At 60.7% G+C, this 22,927-nt stretch overlaps 1 protein-coding gene across 3 annotated transcripts; it reads left to right on the top strand.

Annotated features, from left to right (window-relative positions):
• The first annotated feature begins 8,795 nt into the window (after nt 1-8,795).
• Nucleotides 8,796-22,449, top strand: SP2 (Sp2 transcription factor). 3 transcript variants are annotated; one of them, XM_054088528.1, is made up of 8 exons: nt 8,803-8,876; nt 11,364-11,528; nt 15,000-15,075; nt 15,682-16,635; nt 17,337-17,637; nt 19,713-19,887; nt 20,640-20,833; nt 21,258-22,449. In XM_054088528.1, the coding sequence occupies exons 3-8, from the start codon at nt 15,013-15,015 to the stop codon at nt 21,356-21,358; spliced, it is 1,788 nt and encodes a 595-aa protein (XP_053944503.1). In that variant the 5' UTR covers nt 8,803-8,876; nt 11,364-11,528; nt 15,000-15,012; the 3' UTR covers nt 21,359-22,449. The 3 variants fall into 3 exon arrangements, with proteins under 3 accessions (XP_053944502.1, XP_053944503.1, XP_053944504.1); XM_054088527.1 differs by lacking the exon at nt 11,364-11,528 and having other exon boundaries at nt 8,796-8,876; nt 21,258-22,448; XM_054088529.1 differs by lacking the exons at nt 8,803-8,876; nt 11,364-11,528 and adding an exon at nt 11,548-14,146.
• The last annotated feature ends 478 nt before the right edge of the window (nt 22,450-22,927 follow it).

The raw sequence follows: 22,927 nt of genomic DNA, 5'->3' as shown, positions 1-22,927 counted from the left end.
GCCCATCCTCATCCCAGTACCCATCCCAATCTCAGTCCCCATCCCGATCCCAGTTCCTATCCCAGTCCCAGTTCCTATCCCAATCTCGGTCCCCATCTCAATCCCAGCCTCCATCCCAGTCCCCCTCAGATCCCAATGCCCATCCTCATCCCAGTCCCTATCCTGATCCCTGTGCCCAGCTCATTCCCAGTCCCCCTCCCAATCCCAGTTCCCATTTCAATCTCAGTCCCCATCCCAGTCCCAGTCCCCCTCCCAATCCCAGTTCCCATCACGATCCCAGTCCCCTCCCCAGGCCGTGGGGACAACTGGGGGGACTGGAGAACTGGGGAACTGGGGGGACTGAGGGAACTGGGGGGTCTGGGAGGTCTGGGGAACTGGGAGGACTGGGGGGACTGGGGGGGACTGGGGAAGTGGGGGGTACTGGGGTGACTGGGGAACTGGGGGGACTGGGGGGACTGGGAGGACTGGGGGGACTGGGGGGGACTGGGGGAGGAAGGGGCTCTTGGAGCCACCTTGAGCGGAGTTGGAGCCCCAGTTGGGACCACACGTGGGGAGGAAATCGCGCCGATGCCGGAGGATTCCGAGGGGCATCTCCTCACCACGGAGAGTCTGAAACCCCGTGCCTTGAAATTACAGTTCATTACAGAAATTACAGAGCTCATTTGCATAAATTACAAGGTGAGAGGCAAATGTCTCCTATGCCTCCCCAGCTCCGGCAGCAGGAGCTTCTCCAGCCTCGCAGGGGATCCCGGGGGGGGCAGGAGGGGTCGGTGCCCCCCAAATCCACAGTGGGGGTGTGCAGTGCAGCCCCCCAGCCTTTGCCCCACACAACTTGGGGGGCACAGCCCTCGCTGCACCCCCATGGGACACTTGGGGAGTGTGGGGGGCTGAGGGGCAGCGGGGGGGGGGATGGACAGAGGGACAGAGGGATGGATGGACAGAGGGATAGAGGGAGAGAGGGATGGATGGATGGATGGATGGATGGATGGATGGAGCAATGGATGGAGCGATGGAGGGTTGGAGGGACAGAGTGATGGATGGATGGATGGATGGATGGATGGATGGATGGATGGATGGATGGAGGGATGGATGGATGGATGGATGCATGGACAGCAGTGTGGATGGATGGAGGAGGAGAGGTGCCTCCTGGTCCTCCCAGGGGAGGGGATGCAGGAGGAGGGACGCCCCCTCAGGCCCTGGGAGGATGTTGGGGGGGCGGAAGGGGCCCCTCCTGGCTCCGGGGCAGCAAACTTCAAACGTCTCCGGGTCTGGGGAAGGGGCGGCAATTTCCTCCGCTGCCATAAAAGAAATTGGTGTCTGGGGGGAACCGGGGGGAGGGGGGCTCGGCGCTGGCAGCATGTGAGTGTGCGTGTGCACACGTGTGTGTGCAGGAGTGTCACATCAACACGTGTGCACGTGTGTGCAGGGGGGTGTGAGCCCCCCACGCTGCTCCAGGTCCCTCTGTGCATGCGTGTTCATGCCCATGCGTGTGTGTGCATGCGTGTGCATGCGTGTGTGTGCTGGGGGTGCCACATCCATGCGTGTGCACGCGTGTGCAGGGGGGTGTGAGCCCCCCCCCGCTGCACCAGGACCCTGTAGGTATATGTGTGCATGGGTGCAAATGCATGTGTGTGCTGGGAGTGCCGCGTCTGTGCGTCTGCACGCGTGTGCAGGAGGTGTGAGCCCCCCACGCTGCACCCCGTGTGCGTGCGTGCACCCACGCGCGTGGGTTTGGGGTGCCCGGGGTGGGGGAGCCGTGGGGCTGCGCCGTCTGGGTCGCCTTAACCCCGAGGGGAGCCCCAAGAGCGGCCGCGGGGCTCAGACGGGGAGAGCCTGGATCCTCCCGGGAGGTTTTGGGGTGCTGCGCCCAGACAGCCCCGGGGCGGTGACGCTGCTGCTGGAGCCCCTGCGGGTGCAGCTGGAGCCGGGGGCACCCCGAACCCGCTGGGAACATTTCCAGTTGGATCAGGGATTGGGGTGGCCCTGGGCACTCACAGCCCCGTGGGGTGCAGCCGAAGCCGGGGGGGGTGGGGAGGCACCCCGAGACCGCTGGTGTCGGCACAGCGGGAATGATTCCAGTTGGATCAGGGTGACTCTGGGTGCTCCCAGCCCCATAGGATGCTCACAGCCCCACAGATCCTTCACAGCCCCTGTGGAGGTCTCACAGCCCCATAGGGGGGTCTTACAGCCCCATAGGGTACTCCCAGCCCCATAGATCCTTCACAGCCCCTGTGGAGGTCTCACAGCCCCATAGGGGGGGTCTTACAGCCCCATAGGGTACTCCCAGCTCCATAGGTTGCTCAGAGTCCCCATAGGATGCTCCCAGCCCTCATGGGGGTCTCCCAGCCCCATAGGATGCTCACAGTCCCCATAGGATGCTCACAGCCCCATAGTTTGCTCCCAGCCCATAGATCCTTCACAGCCCCTGTGGAGGTCTCACAGCCCCATAGGGGGGTCTTACAGCCCCATAGGGTACTCCCAGCCCCATAGGTTGCTCAGAGTCCCCATAGGATGCTCCCAGCCCTCATGGGAGTCTCCCAGCCCCATAGGATGCTCACAGCCCCATAGGTCCTTCACAGCCCCTGTGGAGGTCTCACAGCCCCATAGGGGGGGTCTTACAGCCCCATAGGGTACTCCCAGCCCCATAGGTTGCTCAGAGTCCCCATAGGATGCTCCCAGCCCCATAGGATGCTCTCAGCCCCATAGGATGCTCCCATCTTCAAGCACCTTTGACCACCCAAGGACCAGCACGCAGGATGGGATCCCTCAACCCAAACTGGGACCCCCAAATCCTTGCGAAGGCGCGAGCCATCACCAAGAGGGGGACAAGATCTTGTCCCCAAGCTGTGCCATCACGGGGATGAGCGCGCAGCCCCGTGCCAGCCGTCGTGCCCCCGGGGACGCAGCGATAGCTGCGTCCCCGGGGGCACGACGGTTGGCACGGGGCTGTCCGTTTGGTCCCCAAGGAGAAGCTAAAAGTAGGGAATCCACCCGGCAGAGATATCTACCGGGATTATCGCGACGGGTTTCCCCTGCCCACGATGCCCCGAGGGAGCGTTTCTCACCGGGAAGAAGAATTACTGTCGGGACTCGACCTTTGCGACGTGGCGATGGGAGTTGTTGGTTTGGTGTAGGTTGAAATACGGCGTTTAATTAGCGATGTGTAATCTGGATGCTTTATCTACGCTCAACCGGCCCGGCTGTCAGTCACCGCGTGGGGAAATCCTGCCTGGTACGGTGGTGAGGGCTGGGATACTGGGATGGACTGGGAAAGTGGATGTGGGGGATGCAATGGGAATGGGACATATGGATGTATCAGGAATGGGACACTGGGATACACTGGGAAAGGGACATGTGGATGTACTGGGGATGGGACACTGGGATGCACTGGGAGAGGGGCACTGGGATGCACTGGGAGAGGGACATGTGGATGTGCTGAGGATGGGACACTGGGATGCACTGGGAGAGGGACACTGGGATGCACTGGGAGAGGGACACTGGGATGCACTGGGAGAGGGACACATAGGTCTACTGGGGATGGGACACGAGTGTACCAGGAATGGGACACTGGGATGCACTGGGAAAGGGACTCGTGGATGTACTGAGGATGGGACATGTGGATGCACTGGGAAAGGGACACTGGGATTCACTGGGAAAGGGACACTGAGATGCATCAGCAATAGGACACATGGACGCGGCAGGAATGGGACACTGGGATTCACTGGGAAAGGGACACCTGGATGCACTGGGGACAGGACGCTGGGCCACACTGGACAGGGATGCACTGGGATGAGCCACACGGACGTGCCTGGGATGGAGACACATGGCTGTCCCAGGGGACAGGACCCACCCAGTGCCACCACCACCACCTCCGCCCAGTGCAGGGCTTTGCCAGGACCCCCTCGGGGTCACTGTGGATGGGGGTCACCGTGGGACTCCACACCAGCCTGTCCCCATCCCCGGTGGCCCCACGGGGCTCGGGGGAGATAAGGACCAGCGTGGGGGCAGCTCAGCACCCAACAGGACCCAACAGGACCCAACGGGACCCAACGGGACCCAATGGGACCCAACGGGTAGGAGGCAGCGCCAGGCGGACCCCGGGGAACACTGACAGCCCCGTCCCCCCCCTCGTTCGCTGCTCCCCGGGAAGAACCTGGGCAAAACCACTTTCTAATTCTGCGCAGAAACCATTAGGAATGGTTAACGACCTCGGCCGGGCGCGGGACGGGACGGGCTGGCGGCTGAGGAGGTGCCGTAATTGCCGTAATTGCGCGTGGGCTTGGGCGCGCTGCCCGCCACGGCGCAGCCAGCTGGCACGGGGCGCGGGGGGGTGGCAGGAGGCTCGGGGACCGTGGGCGATGGCATGCCCTCGCTCCGGGCACTCTGGGTCCTCCCGCTGCCACCTGGCTCGGCACGGGGTCCTCGCTGCTGGACTTGTGTCCCCGTGTCCCCACCTCGACATCCCAGCCCTGCTGGACCAGCCTGCGCATCCCTGTCCCCTGCCTCGCTGTGTGCACGTGTCCCCATCCCGGTGTCACCGCGTGGACCCGTGTCACCATGTACCTACGTCCATATCCCAGCCTGTGTCCCCATCCCGGTGTCACCGCATGTCCCCGTGTCCCCATCCTGGCCACACTGTGCCAAACCAGGTCCCTGTCCCCCGCCTCGCTGTGTGCCTCTATCCCTGCATGGAGCTGTGTCCCCATGTCCCTGTGTCCCCATACCCTCGTGTCCGTTGGGTCCGTTGCTGTACCAGCCTGTTTGTCCCTGTCCCCTCTCTCCATCCCCCTGTCCCAATCTCACTGCAGGTCCCTGTGTCACCGTGCCCCCATCCCAGCCTCGCTGTGTCAACTTGTGTCCCCCTGTCCCCTGCCTCGCCGTGTGCACCCCTGCCACCACCCCAGTCTCGAGGACCGGTGTCCCCATGTCCCCATGTCCCCACTGTACCAACCCAAATCCCTGTCCAGGTCTCACTGCGTGGACCTGTGTCCCCACGTCCCCCATCCCAGCCCCCCTGTGGTCCCTGTACTCCTCTCGCTGCACAGACCCCCATCACACGAGCCCGTGTCCCTGTCCCCACCCGCTGCGGAGCGGTGACCCAGCTGGAACCATCGGGATGGCCCTTTCCCAAGGATGGTGACAGCGATCGTGCCCGCGCTCGCGTCCGCGCCGGGCTCACAGCCGAAAGCCGGCGTCACTACCCGCCTGGGGAAACTGAGGCAGGGAGCGGCAGGCTGCGACTTGCCCCGGCAGCCGGGGAGGGAGCGCCGGGAGCAGAGCCGAGGCCGCGTGGGCACCCAGCCAGCCGGTGGCCCTTGGGCACCGCTTCCTCCTGCCACCCCTTGCCTGCCGGGGGTCCCCCCGTGGGGCTGGACCCGCTCCCCTCGCCCCCACAAGGCTTGGGTGCAGCTCCAGATCCCCTGAGGATCCCACACTGGGTGCTTGAGGGCATTTGTGACCCCAGCCCCCCCCGCAAGGGTCGGGGTGCCCAGCAGCTCTGCCCCACACATCCCCACCCCAAGCCCCCCCCCCCCCCCGAGTTAGACCCACATTGGGGTCCCCTCTGTGGGTGCAGTGATGCCGGCTGGGAATCCCAGCGCTCCCTTGGCTCTGGGGGTCCCACTCCGGGCCTGTGGGGTGAGAAATGGAGTGAAAAACAGGGTCCAGAGCCGACAGTGCCACGGTGTAGCCGCATCCACACGTGCGCATCCCCGTGCCCACGCGGAAGACGACGCCGGCGTTGGGAGCGTCGATGCCTCCCAAAGCCTTTACGAGCTTGGCTGGAGCTGGGTCCCAGGGGACCCTGCTGGGCGCCCAGCCCCATCCCTCCCCATGGCTTCCTTGTGCTCCCCTTCACCCCCCATCACTCCCTTTTGCCCCCCATCACTCCCCTTCACTCCCCTTCGCCCCCCATCACTCCCCTTTGCTCCCCATCACTCCCTTTCACTCCCCTGTGCCTCCCATCACTCCACATCTCTCCCTTTCACTCACCTTTGCCCCCCATCACTCCCTTTTGCTCCCCATCGCTCTCTTTTGCTCCTTTTTGCCCTTTTGCTCCCCTTCGCTTCCCATCATTGCTCTCTTTTGCTCTCCTTTGCTCCCCATCACTCCCCATCGCTCCCCATTGCTCTCTTTTGCTCCCCTTTGCTCCCCACCACCCCCCATCGCTCCCCATTGCTCTCTTTTGCTCCCCTTTGCTCCCCATCACTCCCCATCGCTCCCCATTGCTCTCTTTTGCTCCCCTTTGCTCCCCAACGCTCCCTTTCACTCTCCTTCGCTCCCCATCATTGCTCCCTTTTGCTCCCCATTATTCCCCTTTGCTCCCCATTGCTCCCTTTTGCTCCCCTTTTGCTCCCCATTGCTCCCCTTTGCTCCCCTTCACTCTCCTTTGCTCCCCATCATTGCTCCCCATTGCTCCCCAACGCTCCCTTTGGTCCCCATCGCTCCCCTTTGCTCCCCATCGCTCCCCATCACTCCCTTTCGCTCCCCATCATTGCTCCCTTTCACTCCCCTTCGTTCCCCATTACTCCCCTTTGCTCCCCATCGCTCTCCATCGCTCCCCATTGCTCCCCTTTGCTCCCCATCGCTCCCCATCGCTCCCCATCGCTCCCCTTCGCCTCCCCACGTCTCCCCTTCGCTCCTCATCCACCTGCGCCCCACGGCGGGATCCCGGCCAGCCCGTGCCCCACGGCGGGACGTGGACCAAGGCGTTCCCAGCGCTCTCAGAGGGCACCGACACCCCCAGACCCAGAGGCAGGACCCCTCTCTCGGGGCCGGGGGGCCGGGGCGGGGGTCGAGGCGCCGCTGCCAGGCGGTGAGTAAGCAGGAGCGTGAGGAGGGGAGGTAATTAAAAGGGAGGCACTCGCCACAGCAAGTTCCCACAAATGAAGGCCCCGCGGCCATAGACACTGCACAACAAAGCACCGAGCAATTATTTGGCTCCAGTGGGAGGTTCTGGTCCCGTGGGGGCTGGAGCCAGCTGGGCACCCCGGGGCTGGGGGGGCTGGCAGGGGGCAGGGGGGCGGGAGGCACCGGGGGGACCCCCCCCCCCAGCCTCTTATGGGGTCAGGGGGGCAGCAGGGACCCCCGATCCAGAGCTGCCAGGGGACCCCCCAGACCATCATGGGGTTAGGGGGCATCAGGGAACCCCCTCAGTGCATCATGGGGTCGAGGGACACCAGGGAACCCCCAGTGCATCATGGGGTCGGGGGCATGAGGGACCCCCCCAGTCCATCATGGGGTTAGGGGGCATCAGGCAACCCCCCCCAGACCATCATGGGGTTAGGGGGCATCAGGAACCCCCCCAGTGCATCATGGGGTTAGGGGGCATCAGGGAACCCCCCCAGTCCATCACGGGGTCAGGGGGCATCAGGGAACCCCCTCAGTGCATCATGGGGTTAGGGGGCATGAGGGACCCCCCAGTCCATCATGGGGTTAGGGGACATCAGGGAACCCCCTCAGTCCATCATGGGGTTAGGGGACATCAGAGAACCCCTGTCCATCATGGGGTCGGGGGACATGAGGGACCCTCTCAGTCCATCATGGGGTCGGGGGATATGAGGGACCCCCCCAGTCCATCATGGGGTTGGGGGACATGAGGGACCCCCCCAGTCCATCATGGGGTTGGGGGACATGAGGGACACCCCCAGTCCATCATGGGGTTGGGGGACATGAGGGACCCCCCCCAGTCCATCATGGGGTTGGGGGACATGAGGGACCCCCCCAGTCCATCATGGGGTCAGGGGGGCGAGAGGCACCAGGGACCCCCCAGCTCATCACAGGGTCAGGAAACACGAGAGACCCCCCCCAGTCCATCATCAGACGTCATCACCCCAGCTCTTGCAAGGGGGCTGAGGACCCGAATGCGCACCTGACAACCCTCAACCCCTCCCATGGGGCACAGAACCCAAGCGCCCCCAAGTACCATAAGCCCCCCACACCCCCCGAGCCCTGCAAAGAGGCTGCGGACCCCAACCTCCTCTGGCACGCCAACCCCCTCTGGCACCCCAACGCCTTCTGACCTCCCCAGTCCCTTCTAGCGCCCCCCCCCCCCCCGAGTACCCCCACCCGCAGGGCTGGGGGGGTCCTTCAGGAGCCGATTTGGGGTGGCTGTCCCCCAGGAGTGCAGGGCTGGGGGGGAAGAGCTGCCCCACGCTGCTTCTACCGGGACCCCCCGATGGGATGGGGTGTCCCCATGGTGCCTCAGTTTCCCCATGAGGGGAGGGGGGTGTATCCCGGGCTGGGCTGAGCCACGGAGCCCAACGACCCCCCCCAGACCTTGTTGGGGGGCAGCACTGGCGACTCCCCCGCCCCATGGGCGCTGGGACCCCGGTGGCCCCCCGAGGGAAGGACGGGAGGGTCCCCCCGGCGACGCACAGCTTTAGCCCCGCCCCCAAAGGCGCGCGGCCAATCATAAACGTGGCTGGATGGAGCACGCCTTCCATTGGGTTAAAGGGACGTCAATCAAAAGCTCTTGACCAATAAGAAGGCGCTGTTTGGGTTGGCCCCGCCCACAAGGAAGTCCACCTCCCCCCGCCCCCCGGTGCTGTCAAGCGATTATCGGCAGGCGGTGGGCGGGGCTTGTTGTCATTGGTCACCTGCGCTGTCAACCGTAAACCTGCCCTCCCATTGGGTCCCGTCTGTCACCCGGGAGACGTGCGCCCATTGGCGGAGGCGCCGCTCTGTCACGAGCTCTATTGGTCAGTCTAGATGTCAATCAAACCCCGCCCCGCCGCTGATTGGCTGACGACCCGCTAGCAGCGAGGCGATTGGCCCAGACATCTCCCAGGGGGCGGGGCAAGCAGGGCGGTGCCCGGGCGGCCCCGGAGGAGGAAGATGGCGCCGTGACGGGGTCGCAGCCGCCGCCGCCGCCGCCGGTTTGTGCGGGCTCGGGGCGGGAATAGGGGGTGGCAACGGCGCCGGGACCGGCACCGGAAGGGGCGTGTGGGCTGCGGGGCCCCGCCCTCCCCGGGCTGGGCGCGGGCGGCGCTTCCGGGGCCTCGGGCCGGGCGGGGGCGGGGCCGCGGCCTGTGCCCGCCCCCCGGGGCCGCCACGGCGGGGGGGGAGGAGCCGGGGGGGGGGGGCGCAGTGTTTAGGGGCGGGCGAGGAGGGGGTTCTGTGGTGTTTAGGGGGGGCTGCGTGTGAGCAGGGTGGCGGGGAGAGGATTTCATGGTGTTCAGGGGTGTCAGGGGGTGTGTGGGGAAGGGGTTCTGTCGTGTTTAGGGGAGTCTAGAGGTGTGGGGAGGGGGTTCTGTGTTTAGGGGAGTCTAAAGGTGTGGGGAGGGGGTTCTGTGGTGTTTAGGGGTGTCTGGGGGTGTGGGGAGGGGGTTCTGTGGTGTTTAGGGGCGTCTGGGGGTGTGGGGAGGGGGTTCTGTGGTGTTTAGGGGCGTCTGGGAGTGTTTGGGCGAGAGCGTTCTGTGGTGTTTAGGGGGAGCTGTGTGGGGGAGAGTGGTGGAGAGGGGGATTCGCTGTGTTTCGGGGTGTTTGGGCATGTGAGAGGATGTGAGGAGGGGCATTCACGGTGTTTAGGGGGGTCTAGGGGTGTGTGTGGAGGTGGGGAGGGCGTTCTGTGGTGTTTAGGGGGGGCTGGCTGGGAGCAGGGTGGGTGAGGAGGGAGTATATGATGTTTAGGGGTGTGTGGGGAGACGGGGAGGGTCTTCCGTGGTGTTTAGTGGGAGGTGCTGGAGTAGGGTGGGTGTGCAGGGGTGGGGGTTCACAGTGTTTAGGGATGTCTGGGGCTGGGAGAGGTCGCGGAGGGGGTTCTGTGGTGTTTAGTGGGGGCTGCTTGGGGCTGGGGGGGAGCAGGGTGTTTGGAGTGGTTTCTGGGAGATGAGGGTAGATGAGGAGGGGGTTCTGTGATGTTTAGGGGCGCTTTGTGGGGCTGAGGGGGTGGAAGGAGGTGGAATGGGGTTTCTGTGGTGTTTTGGGAAGCTGGGGGGCTCTGTGGCATTTGGGGGGGCTGCAGGTGGGGAGGGAGTTCTGTGGTGTTTAGAGAGCACTGCGTGGGGACAGGGCATCTCAGCCCCATCCCGGCCCAGCTCCCGGATCACAGGGAGGGATTTGCCCCCTTTCCCTCGGGAACGGGCAGTGTGGGGCTGTGCAGAGCTGGCGGCGCCATCCCAGGGCAGGGGCCGAGGGCCACGGTTGGCATCGCTGTCCCAGCAGAGCAGGGTTCTGGCGCTCAGGGAGCCACAGGCTGGGGCTGCTGGAAGTTTCCACTGTGGCTGCACAATCTGCTTCTCCCGCGTCCCAAAACGGCCCAAAACCTCCCCTTCCGTGCTTGCGCAGAGCGAGGAGGCGCTCGGTCTGTCCGCAGGGTGCCTGTGCCTCCTCCTGGCTCTCTGGTTTCCCTCTTCTTTCTTCCTCCTGCTTCTCCTCTTCCTCCTCCTTAAAAGCAGCTGAAGCAAAGGGAATTTCCCTTTGGCATCAAGGTGGGATAAAGCAAACCCTGATGACAGCAGTGCTGTCACAGGAGCCAGACCGGGAGCTAAAAACCCCACCAGAAACCGGTCCATTCTAAGGCACCGTTTCATTTCCTGCTGTTAATATGCAAATCCGGGGGCGTTTGAGCTCCTTTTTGAACACTTCTTATGATCTCGGCAAACAAACAGAGCCACTGCCACCAGCTTGTTTTATTCCCCTCTGACTCTGCTTTATAATCCTGAATGGTTTGGGTTTTTTTTGCTGTCGCTGAGGTCTTTCATGGGTTTCAGGGAACTCCGATTCACCTTCAGGGTCAAGGCACTAATTAAAACCGCAGATTGGGTGCGTCCATGGTCTTAAACCTAGTGCTGGAATTTAGGATCACGCTCACCCCGCTCCACACCCCCATAAAAAGATCAGTGGGGGAGACAGGAAGAGTATTTTGGGGAGCAGAGGCTGGAATGCCTGGACTGATTGATAGCTCCAGCCCTGTGAGGGCTGTGAGGAGGTGACGAGGATATCATGGAATCATGAAATGGTTTGGGTTGGAAGGGACCTCAAAGCCCATCCAGTTCTACCCCCCTGCTGAGGGCAGAGAACCTTCCCACTGGATCTGGTTGCTTAAAGCCCATCCGACCTCATCCAGTCTGGACTTGAGTGGTGACAGGACTTGAAATCGTGGTCTAAATGACACGAAAGTTTTCCAGACCCCCAAAAAGGGACTTTTGTAGCTGTGCAGAAGCACCCGTGTGGCTTGAGCTGCAGGACAGGGTGGTGGTTGTGGCTGTGAGGGCTGGCAGTCACTTTCTCGGCCACTTTTGCCTCTGTTCCAGACTCCTCGACTGAGCTGGAAGTATTGATCTGCAGCTCCCTGAGGAGAAAGGCTTGTCCTGGTTGGGAAGGGGAAAAAAAAACATCTCTCCCCTTTGTATCTCTTGTAGAATATTGAAGATAAAGGCACAGATTCCAAAGTAAATAAATTCTTGTGCAAAGCGACGGAGCGGCCTCTGAGCAAACCTACCAATCGTGCTGGTGTGAGTGTCCAGCTGGCTGCTAGCAGGCGTTCCCTCCGGCTGGACATGGGGCCTCATGCGCCGGCGCGGTTGGTAAGTTTTCTCTTCCTACAGCTCCATCGCTCCAGTCCCGGGGACTTTATTTCCCTGTGCCATGAGCTTATGGTGGGCTCCAAGGGCTCCTGGGGACTTTATTTCCCTGTGCCGTGAGCTCATGGTGGGCTCCAGGAGCACCTGGAAGCACTCTTGGGGCACCTGGATTGGTTGGGGCACAAGGTCCATGTGTGTAGGGGCAGGAATGATCCCGATTGTGCTTGTTGGAGGAACTGGAGCCAGAAATCATAGTGGATTTAGTTGCTTTGTCCTTTTACAGGGGGAGAGGATGCTGGAGGGGAGCTCCTACCTCTTAGAAGAGTCTGCATCCCGCAGGGCAGATCCAAAAATATTCCCAGCAGGCAGTGAAGGTCCTGCTCCCAGTTCTGGAGTTTATCAGGGAGGGCAGGGATAGGATGAGGAGAACGGTTTTCAGCTGAAAGAGGGGAGGTTGAGATGAGATCTTAGGGAGAAATGTTTCCCTGTGAGGGTGGGGAGGCCCTGGCCCAGGTTGCCCAGAGCGGTGTGGCTGCCCCATCTCTGGAGGGGTTCCAGGCCAGGTTGGATGGGGCTTGGAGCCCCTGATCCAGTGGGAGGTGTCCCTGCCCATGGCGGAGATGGGGCTGGATGGGCTTTGAGGTCCCTTCTCACCCAAACCATTCCATGATTCTGTGATTCTGACACGTGGATAGCAAAGCTGGGCTTTTCGGTACCAGCTTGGTTCACACCCTCGGGATGTGAAACTGTTGCTGCTGGACTCGGGCGTGAATCGTACGAGTGAGAAACTCACAGAGGGATCACAGTGCGACCGCGCCAACGCAGGGCTTCTCCCTGGTCATTATCCTTATTTATTTTTCTGGGCTAATGGGATCTCTCCTGGTTCGTCTCGCTGTGGCCAGCACAGCATTGCTCTTACTCGTAGTCAGGGCTGTTAATCCTCAGCAGTGCCCTAATTCTGCCGAAAGGGAGGGCGCAGCCGCTGGACTCCGGCAGCCATACAAGCTCCCGGCTTTCCGGGAAGAACGCGGCCTTTTATCGCAGGCCGGCTTGCTGGGTGTGAGCTTCCAAGGCTTTTGTCTCTGTGAGGTTGCCACAGCGAGTGGCTCCAAGGGAATGGATGCTTCTTGTTGAGGAACAAGGCCAGTCATTTCCATGCAATGCTGACCTGACTCTTCCCAGGGATTTATGTGCTCTGTCGGGCTGGGAGGGAGCCTGGAGAGGAGCTGTGGAGCGTGGCAAGGGACGAGCTGCCTGCCATTGGAAAGCGGGCTCCTTGGTGACTTGGCCCAGGGCCCAATCACTCCATTTCTTAGCGGCTTTCTGTTTGGGAAAAAGCTTTGGGTTCCCAGGGAGGAGGTGCCCGGCAGGGTCTGTGCCGAGGGGCTCCGAGGGGAGGCGGGGGAGCTTAGTGCACTCGTCCCGGTTTTGTACAAGTGTTGGCTGCATCCCAGTTACCTTGAGGACTTTTCTCCTGGCTTTAAGCCGCATTAAGATGCAACGAGTGGCCCTTGCACTGGAGAGCACCAGTGCGTGTGCCTCCCACCATCCCCGCAACCATCAGTGCCAAAGAAAACACACCCCTTTATGTCCCCGACACGGCTGTGCCTGTTGGCCGGGCTCCTGCAGCCGTGTGCTGGCAGCGGGCGATGCCCCAGGCAGACCAAGGTTGCCGACTCCGAGGTTGGGTGCTGCCCCATCGTCCCCAGCCTGTTGCCTCTGTTGCGATATGTGCTGAGGTTGTGCCACGCTGGTCCGTGATGCGCAGAGTTTCCTCCCTTTGAAACAAACCCCACATGTAGCTTTCCCCATCCGTGTGGTCCCTCATCCAGCCCCGGATCTCCCACAGCTCCCCAGGCAGGAGCACGAGGCCATGGAATGGTGGCTCTGTCTGTGCCAGATCTTCTCTTCTCCTGCTTGGAGCCAGAGACCAGCGCTCTGCCGCAGTCCTGGGGTGCTGTCCTTGCCCGCTCCCTGTGTGCAGCCAAAAGCCGCTCGCTCGGCTCAGACAACGGTTCATTTTTGGCTGGAGTGGCGCATTTCAAGCCATCTGGGGCTTCCTATCTTTATCGTTGCTCCCCTTGCTCCCACTGTCCAAACCTCTCTGAATACCACAGCACTGGCTTCCCGTCAGGTTGCCCGTGCCAAGGCTGCATTTCAGAGCCACCCTGAGTAAATCCCAAGTATCCATGCTCCTCAGGTGGCCGTAATTCCCCATGTGAAGCCAGGACGTTGTCAACAGCAGTGACAAAGAGTGCTCGAGCTCAGACAAGTTCTCCCCGGCACCTTGTCCAGGCAAATACTATCAAGCAATTGAGCCATACAGTGACTGCTGGATGGGGGTGACTGGGGATTTGCCAAAGGAAATGTCAAGGATGAAATGTCTTTGTAGTCCAGAACAAAAGGTTTAGCAAACTGTGAGAATTTAGGAGTCTATTCCCCTGGCTTGGCTGTCTTCTTAAACCTTTCGAAAGAAGTTGTTGTAGCTACCCCGTTGGCAAGAGGAGCCGCAGCCTCAGTGCTCTTGCTCTGCGGTGTTTGAGGCAGCAGGAGTGGCATCTGGAGATGTCAAACACCCAAGGAAAGCGTTGGGAGAGGAAGGCACCATAGCCATAGTTGCCGTGAGTCACCCCATCCTCACAGCCGCCCCTCAGGGTGGCTCTGCCCCATCCCCTGCTCCCACCGTGCTTTCGGAGGAGCCGCGGCCACTCACCCTGTGCCCTCTGTGCCTGCTGAGCCCCTTCAGTGACTGGCTCCTCTGCCATAACTTTGTCTCCCTCCTCTCCCTGGCGCACAGATCCCACTGAAGCTGAGGGCTCCGTGGCTCCTTGCCTTCTTGTGCCTCCTGCTCTCTCCTCCACGCTTGCCGATTGATTTTCCCAGCCTCCTGAGGTCCCGCTGCCGGCCAGCAATCCCCGCAGTGCCCTTTTAATTTCATAATGACTTACAAACACTCAGCACCAACAACATACCAGAATAATGGAAAAAATGTTTTTCCAGCCTTGGAAAAACACATTTCTGTACTGAAAGCTCTGTCCTTTGGGATTCCCAAAGTTAGGAAAACAAGCAGCAGGGAGGCGGCGTGAGCTGGGAACTGGGAATCCGTCTGCTGTCTGGCCATGCCTGCCTCCGTGTTGAAGCGGGGCACTCCGCAGGGCAGCGATGGTCTCTGTGGGTTAAGGCTGGGCCAGGCTGCAGCCAAACGAGCGAGGGCTGCAGCCGATTGCCCACCTTAACTGGTGTTTCCCTTTGCTGGCGAGGAAGGGGAAGCACGGGGAAAGGGTGATGAGGTTTCTCCAGGCCTTCTAACCCCCACTGAGGGTCTGTGAGTGAGGTATGATGGTTTTGGGCGATGGAAGTGGACAGCGGGAGAGTCCCTGGGGGTGTTGGGGCACTGGGCTGGGTGCGCCAAGGAGCTGTGAGCTCAGCTCTGGCTGCTGGTCTTACTCTTCCATCTCTGCTTCCTCCTCACAGATCCAGAGACAGCATGGCTGCAACAGCTGCCGTCAGCCCCAGTGAATACCTGCAGCCGGCTGCTTCCACTGCCCAAGTGAGCACGGATGGGGCTCCCAGCTCCCCGCTGGAGCGGAGGGACGTGTTCTGGGGTGCGGGACAGCAAACTGCACCCCTCAGTCCCTCCTGCCTCCGCCATAGCCAGCAGCGCAGCGTCAGGAGGAGGGTTGTGCAGGACAGGCTGGGGAGCTGCGCTGTGGATGTGTTGCCAGCCCCGATGCTGATTCGTCCCGAGTGTTGTTTCTCTTCACCACAGTGTGTTTTCCTTAAGGACCTCTTGGGTTAGCACCAATATCACGCGGTGGTCTTGCAATTAAAGTGGAATTAAATACACACTCTTGGGTGTGCGTAATGGGTGTGGTACCTGCAGACTTGCAGGATGTTTGCAGCTTTGCAGGGACTGTAAGAATGCAGGAACACGATTAAAAGGCAGTCACCATCCCAATGGCTGGAGCAGTGTGACCAGGGTGAGCTAAATGCACGTGTGGTGTGGGTAATTAAGCAGTTCTCTTAATAAAGGGTCTCATTAGCATGGACTGGATTGTTTTTGATAGCGAGTACTCTCTCCATCGCTGACTCCATCTCCAGGTGTTTGGCACGAGCCCCTGTCTCTAACTTGCCCCTCTCCCTCCTGGCTCTGCAGGACTCCCAGCCGTCTCCTCTCGCCCTCCTTGCAGCGACATGTAGCAAAATCGGTCCCCCTGCCGTAGAAGCTGCCGTGACTCCTCCTGCTCCTCCTCAACCAACACCTCGCAAACTCGTCCCCATCAAACCTGCCCCGCTCCCTCTGGGCTCCAGTAAGAACAGCTTTGGGATCCTGTCGTCGAAAGGGAACCTCTTCCACATCCAGGGCTCTCAGGTCGGCACCTCGTACCCTGGTGGGCAGCTGGTTTTTGCCATTCAGAACCCAACTGTCATCAACAAGGGCGCCCGCTCCTCCGGCAACATCCAGTACCAAGCCGTGTCTCAGATCCAGGCCGTGGGTGGACAGACCATCCAGGTCCAGCCCAACCTCACCAACCAGATCCAGATTATTCCAGGCACGAACCAAGCGATCCTCACCCCTTCCTCTTCCTCTCACAAGCCCGTGCCCATCAAACCAGCGCCGGCACAGAAGGGTGGAGCTTCACCAGTGCAGGGCACGAGCAACGTTGTCAAGTTGGCCAGCGGCAGCAACGTAACTCTCACCCTGCCCGTGAACAGCCTGGTGAACACCACGGAGCCGAGCACACAGGCTCAGATCCTTGCTGAGAGTCCCTCAAAGGCCAGCAAAAAGACTCGGAGGAAAGCCATGTCACCCACCCAGCCGGCCGCTGTGGCCGTGACCGAGCAGGTGGAGACGGTCTTAATAGAGACCACAGCAGAGAACATCATCCAGGCGGGCAGCAACCTGCTTATCGTGCAGAGCCCGGGCTCTGGCCAGCCGGCCGTGGTGCAGCAGGTACAGGTGGTGCAGCCCAAGCAGGAGCCACAGGTGGTGCAGATCCCCCAGCAGGCCCTGCGTGTGGTCCAGGCCGCCTCCGCCACACTCCCCACCGTCCCCCAAAAGTCATCCCAGAACTTTCAGATCCAGGCGACGGAACCCACTCCTACCCAGGTACCTCCTCCATTCTCCTGCGAGGGCCCTGTTTCTCCTTGCAGCTCTTACTCAGGGTGTCCCATCCCTGGAGGGGTTCAAGGCCAGGTTGGATGGGGCTTTGAGGCCCCTGATCCAGTGGGAGGTGTCTCTGCCCATGGGAGGGGGTGGAACTGGATGATCTTTGAGATCTCTTCCAACCGTTCCATGATTTCCTGAGTCTTTAAAAAGCTGAAGGGGATGCCAAACATCTTCAGCTTGGCCTCCTGTTTGGGCATCACTTGTGGTGTCTAAGAAGGGTTGGGAGCGCAGCAGTTCCCTCCGCAGGTCGTTATTAGGCCGTTTTTGCTGGCCACCTCCTGGAACTGTAGGAGCTCAGTCATTGGAACATCTGCTGTGCCACCATCTCGGGCTGAGACAATCCAGCCTGCTCCAGAAGATGTCCTGGAAGATGGAGGGTGATGGGGGAATGGACCTGACAGCCACAGGACTGTGTCCTTTGGAAATCGGGCTGCAGGGCCAAAGCAGCTCCTTGCTGAAGGGCAGGACCTTCAGGAGGCCCACAGAGAGTCTCCAGATGCTTGGGCAACTCCTCCTGCTCTTTGGCTCATCCCAGGCCCAGGTCCCTGAGTTGTGTGGGGAGAGCGGCTCATGGTGGAGAGGTCTCTGCCCAGGGATAGTGCCTGGTCTCATTCCTCATTCCTCTTTCCTTCTCCCATCAGGTCTACTTCAAAACACCGTCAGGTGAGCTGCAGACAGTGCTGCTCCAGGAAGCCTCAACCATGACGGTGGCTCCGTCTGGGACCTCTTGCAGCAGCCCATTGTCCCGCAGCTCCACCACGGGAAGCAGCAACAAGAAACCAGCCACACGCAAGGAACGCCCTCTGCCAAAGATCGCTCCCGCTGGAGGCATCATCAGCTTGAACGCAGCTCAGCTGGCGGCCGCGGCACAGGCCATGCAGACCATCAACATCAACGGCGTCCAAGTCCAGGGTGTGCCAGTCACCATCACCAACACTGGAGGTGCGCTGTGCCCCGCTCTGCGACGGGGCTGTGGGGGACAGCAGGATGTGGCCAGGACAGAAGGAAAGACACAGGCAGGACAGAAGGAAAGACACAGGCAGGACAGAAGGAGGGATGCAGGCAGGACATCAAACAGGCAGGACATCAAGCAGGCAGGGCAGGGGCGTAGGCAGAACAAACACCCCCACCCCCCCGCACTAGCAGCACGGCTCTGCAGCTGGGCTGTTGCAGCTTTGTAAGCAGATCCCTCGTACCCTGAGGCTGAATGTTGCTGATCATTAAATGCAATCAGCTTCTCTATCTCCAGGAGGCCTCAAGTGGCTCTGATGGGTGTTCCCGAGCCCATCCTGGTGAGCTGTTTCAGGGAGGGCGGTGAGCGGAGACAGCCGCCTGTGCGGTTGTGCTGAGCTGCAGGACGTGTCGGAGCGCAGGGGCTGGGGCTGCCCGAGGGCCCAGACAAGCTCTGTGTGTTCCGGAACTCTGCAGCGGTGTCCTGGTCCTTGGGATGAGACCTGTGTCCTCAGGAGAGCTGGGACGGAGCCAGGCAGGGGCACATGGAGCGCTGGGGCTTCCCCTGGGCTGGCAGCACCTACCACAGGTAGCGCTTCCCAGGTGTGGGGCTGGGACACCTTGCGTCTGCTGGGTGTGAACGCTGCTGGTTTGGGTTTCCAGGAGCCGAATCAGGAGAGGTGCTTCTCTAAGCTCTAGTGAGGGATCGCCATGCCCTGAGAGTGAGCCCAGCCCCTCGCATCCATGCGACAAATGTCTTTCTTAAGCCAAAAGCAGCCAGACATGGCCCTGGCCAGTGGCCCGAGTGGTTTGGGAGCTGCAGACAGCCCTTGTGCACGTCTGCCCCTGCATCGCCGTCTTATCTCCCCACTGTTGGGACAGACACGTCCTGGCAGCCGCTCTGTCCTCCCCGCCTGCCCAAACTTTCCCAGCCCAGTCGCGGTGGTGTGGGCCACGCGAGCCCACGGTGAGCTGAGGGGGAGGAGGCTGTGTCTGAGGGAAAGTTTATCTGTGTTCTGATCCAGAAAGACCTGCTGCCGTGCCGTGGTTTCTCTCTCGGCAAGAATCGGCAGGAGTTCCAGCTCAGTTTTGCAGTTGGAAGCTGTTCTTTCTGGCTTGACTAAACATTGTCAGCATAAAACTTAGGCTGGTGTGGTTTCGTGCTCCGCAGCAGCCGCTGTCCTCGCTGAGATTGCTTTTAAGGGGTTTTTAATTGCTGCTTTGCATGTAGGTCTGTGAGCATCAGGAGATGCCACGGGCAGATGTCGCTGCTGTCTGCTCAGCTGCCCGCAATGTGCCACAGGGGTGACGGGGCCTGGCTTCAGCCCCGGCTGTGATGGTGACTGGTGAGACCCACTGGCTGCTGCCTGTGGGTGAAACGAACCACGCTGGTCTCAGCCCGGGTTCAGCCAGGACGCATCCGCCTCCTGAGCATCCATGTGCCTCGTGGTGCTGCCCTTGCCCTTGGCTTCGCGTTTTCCCTCAAGGAATGTGGCACCTTTGCTTTGCCTGCATCCCTGATCCCATCCTTTCCTCACTCTGCCATCAGATCCCACTCCTCCTCTTTCCCTGCTGCCCCGCGAGCAGCGATCCCGCTTGCTGACGCTGACCCCCCCTCTTCTTCTTTCCAGCCCCCATCACGGCTGCCGGGTGCCGTGCGAGGCCCGGGCTGCCGCCTCGGTGAGCGCCCCTGCGTGGAGCGGCCCTTAGGGTCCCGGGGTAAGTCCCATTTTTTTTTTTTTTGGTCAATATATTGCACGTTTTTTCAAAGTTTCTTTTCTGTTTCCTCTTTGGTCATTTCCCCGCCCCGAAGGGTCGAACCGAAAACTTTGAAAAACCGCACAGTATATTCAGAAAAAAAAAAAAAAAGGGACTTCTCAGCCCCGCGCGGGGACTGCCCCAGGGCTGCATGCGGGGTGTCCCGTCCCGCACGTGGGGTTTTCCCTCTGTCCGGCCGCTCCCGGAAGCTTTCAGCAGGACGTGTGCATGGACGGAGGCGTTGGGCATTGGCATGTGGCCCTCTGGGGTGGAGAGGCAGAGCCTGAATCCCTTGTTTTCCCCCGCAGGCCAGCAGCAGCTGACTGTGCAGAACGTGTCCGGCAACAACGTGACGATCAGCGGCCTGAGCCCGACCCAGATCCAGCTCCAGATGGAGCAGGCGTTGTCCGGAGAGATGCAGCCGGGGGAAAAGAGGCGGCGCATGGCCTGTACCTGCCCCAACTGCAAGGACGGAGAGAAGAGGTGAGCACGGAGCGGGAGAGGGGCAGCCCTGTGGGTCCAGCACCTGTCTCCAAGCATGGGGAGTCACAGCCTGGGAGCGAGAGGCTGGAGAGCAGCCCAGGGGAAAGGAATCTGGGAATCCCGGTCGATGATAAGTTGATCATGAGCCAGCGGTGAACCGTGGCGACCAAGGGGGCAGTCATGTCCTGGGGGGGCATCCAGTATGGCATCACCAGCCAGGCGAGGGAGGGGATTGTCCCGCTCCGCTCCACACTGGTGTGGCCCAACTTTGAGCACTGGGGGCAGTTTGGGAGAAAAAGGATCTAAAGCTGCTGGAGAGCATCCAGAGTAGGGCACGGATTGAAGGGTTTGGAGGGGAAGCGTGTGAGGAGCATCTGAAGTCCCTGGGTCTGTTCAGCCTGGGGAAGAGAAGACCGAGGGGAGACTTCATCACAGTCACCAGCTTCCTCGCCAGGGCAAGAAGAGGAGCCGGCGCTGAGCTCTTCTCTCTGGACGTGAGGGAATGGTAGGAAGATGCCAGAGGAACATTAGATTGAACTTTATGAGAAGTTCTTCACCCAGAGGGTGGTGAAGCCCTGGAACAGCTCCCGGGGAAGCAGTCACAGTGCCGAGCCTGACAGTATTCCAGAAGCATTCGGCCAACGCCCTCATGGTGTGGATGTTGGGGTTGTCCTGTGCAAGTTGCACTCGATGATCCCTGTGGGTCCCTTCCAACTCAGGGTATTCCATGATTCTGTGATTTTCCTCGACAGGCTGGGAGACCCGGGGAAGAAGAAGCACATCTGCCACATCCCAGATTGTGGGAGAACCTTCCGGAAGACCTCGCTGCTGCGCGCTCACGTGCGCTTACACACAGGCGAGCGGCCTTTTGTCTGCAACTGGGTCTTCTGCGGGAAGCGCTTCACACGCAGTGACGAGCTGCAGCGGCACGCTCGCACGCATACAGGTCTGTGGCCCTGCGGGACGTGGCTCAGCACCACAGCACAGCCCCGGCCCTCCCAGGGCAGCCCCCGATCCTGGTCCCTGGAGGTTCCTGAGCCAAGGGGGGTGCTGAGCCAGGGTGGGATGGTCTTGAGGCCACTGCACGCTGTCCTTGTGGTTTCACTGAGTTACTGGGAGGGACTGGAGAACCTGGGGAGGGACTGGAGAACCTGAGGGGTGTTGGGGCAATGTGAGGAGGACCTAGAGAACCTGGGGAACTCTGGAGAACTTGGAAAGGGTCTGGTGAACTTGGAGGGGATCTGGAGGACCTGGGATGGGACTGGACAACCTGGAGGGTGTCAGGAGAACTTGGGAAGGGTCTGGAGAACCTGGGGACAAAGCAGGTGGGGATGGTGCTGCCCCTTTGACCGCTGCTGCCCTCCCCACAGGCGACAAGCGCTTCGAGTGTGCGCAGTGCCAGAAACGCTTCATGCGCAGCGACCACCTGACAAAGCACTATAAAACCCACCTGGTCACCAAGAACTTGTAGGGCCGGAGGCTGCTCCGTGCCTCCCACTCAGCACAGACGGACAGACCCTGCAAGGGCCCGCGACGCCACAGCTCTCCCACGTTCCCAGCGCAGTGAGGAGCCCTTGGGACGCAGCACTTATCGAGGGGCTGAGCCGCCTTGCGGATCCCCCAGGCCCGTGGGGTGGCCCGGAGCCCAGAGTGACGTCTGACGGCCACGCAGGAGCCAGGCAAGGAGGGAATGGGCCAGGAAAGGCTCCACAGCACATTCCTACTTTATATTTAAAGTCTATAAATAGCTATAAATATCTCTATTCCCTTTGGAAGGTCCCTTTTTTCTATGGAGATCGTTGCCTTACGCTCCCATTCCCACTCCCCGTGTGTCGATCGCGAGTGCTTTTCCATCTTTATTTAATTCTCCTTGCCCCTTTTCTCTCCTCTAACGTTTCTTTGCCAACACCAAACAGGTTTATTTTCTCTCCTCTGATTTCTTTCTCCCCACTTTTCTGTTTCCAAGTGACGTGGCGGCGTTCCCTTTGGAATTTCAGCCCCTTTTCCCGCCGTGTGCCACCCCTTGTGTACAGTGTACATTGTATCATAGATTATATTGCTTTTGTGTTTACTACATGTTTAAAAAAATACATATGGCTTGTTATTTTTGAGCTTTTAAATTAAACAAATCCACTTTATTTTTAGTTGTAACTGCCCAAGGTTTTTTTCTGCGTTACCAGACGCATCTGTTCAACTTTATTGACTGTAACTGGTTGGAGGCAGCCGGGAGCTTTCCTTGCTAAATAAATTTAGTCGCCAGAGGTCAATGCGGCGCCACCGAGGGTCCTTTCTCTCCCACGCCGTGCGAGTGCAGCGCTGCAAGAAGGGCAGAAAGGTTTGTTTACAGGAATCCCAAACATCACTGGGAATGGACGTTATCGGCAGGAGAACAGTCCTGGCTGTGGAGCTGTCCTTGTACCCCGCTCTCCCTGTCACTTGTCCCCAAATCTCTGCCCCCACAATGTCCCTACATCCTTGCCCGCACATCTCCCAGCCCTTGTCACCATCCTCCAGACTCACATATCCCATCCCCACCTTCCCTGTCCCATGTCCCTAAGTCCCTGCCCTTGCTGTGATCCCCCCAGTGTCTCCTCAATGTCCCTAAATCCTTGTGTGTCCCCCGTGTCCCTCCAGTCCCCACTGCTCTCGTCCCCCAGTGTCCCCGAGTCCCCACCCCTACTGTGTCCACCTCTATGTCTCCACAATGTCCCCAAATCCTCACCCCCACTGTCCCCCGAGCCCCTGTCCTCTCCTGACCTCAGAGTCCCCTCACCCCCTGTCCCCTGGTGTCCCCTCAGCCGTGTCCCTCCATCCCCCCAGTGCCCTTCTAGTGACCCAAATCCCTGTCCTCCCCCAAATCCCCGCCCCCCCCCAGTGTGCCCCCCATGTAGCCCACCAAGCCCCTCGCTGTCCCCCTGTATGTTTAAGGGCCGCCCAGACGCCACTTCCGGGTCCTACGCTCCGCCCCCGCCTCCTCCTCCAATTGGCTGCAAGCTCTGCTGCTTCCTATTGGCGGTTGGTGGCGAGGGGGCGGGGTTAG

Source organism: Cuculus canorus, chromosome 25, assembly GCF_017976375.1.
Source record: "Cuculus canorus isolate bCucCan1 chromosome 25, bCucCan1.pri, whole genome shotgun sequence".
Lineage (NCBI taxonomy): Eukaryota > Metazoa > Chordata > Aves > Cuculiformes > Cuculidae > Cuculus > Cuculus canorus.
The sequence above is the reverse complement of the archived record's forward strand: the minus strand, read 5'-3'. Positions and strand labels throughout refer to the sequence as shown.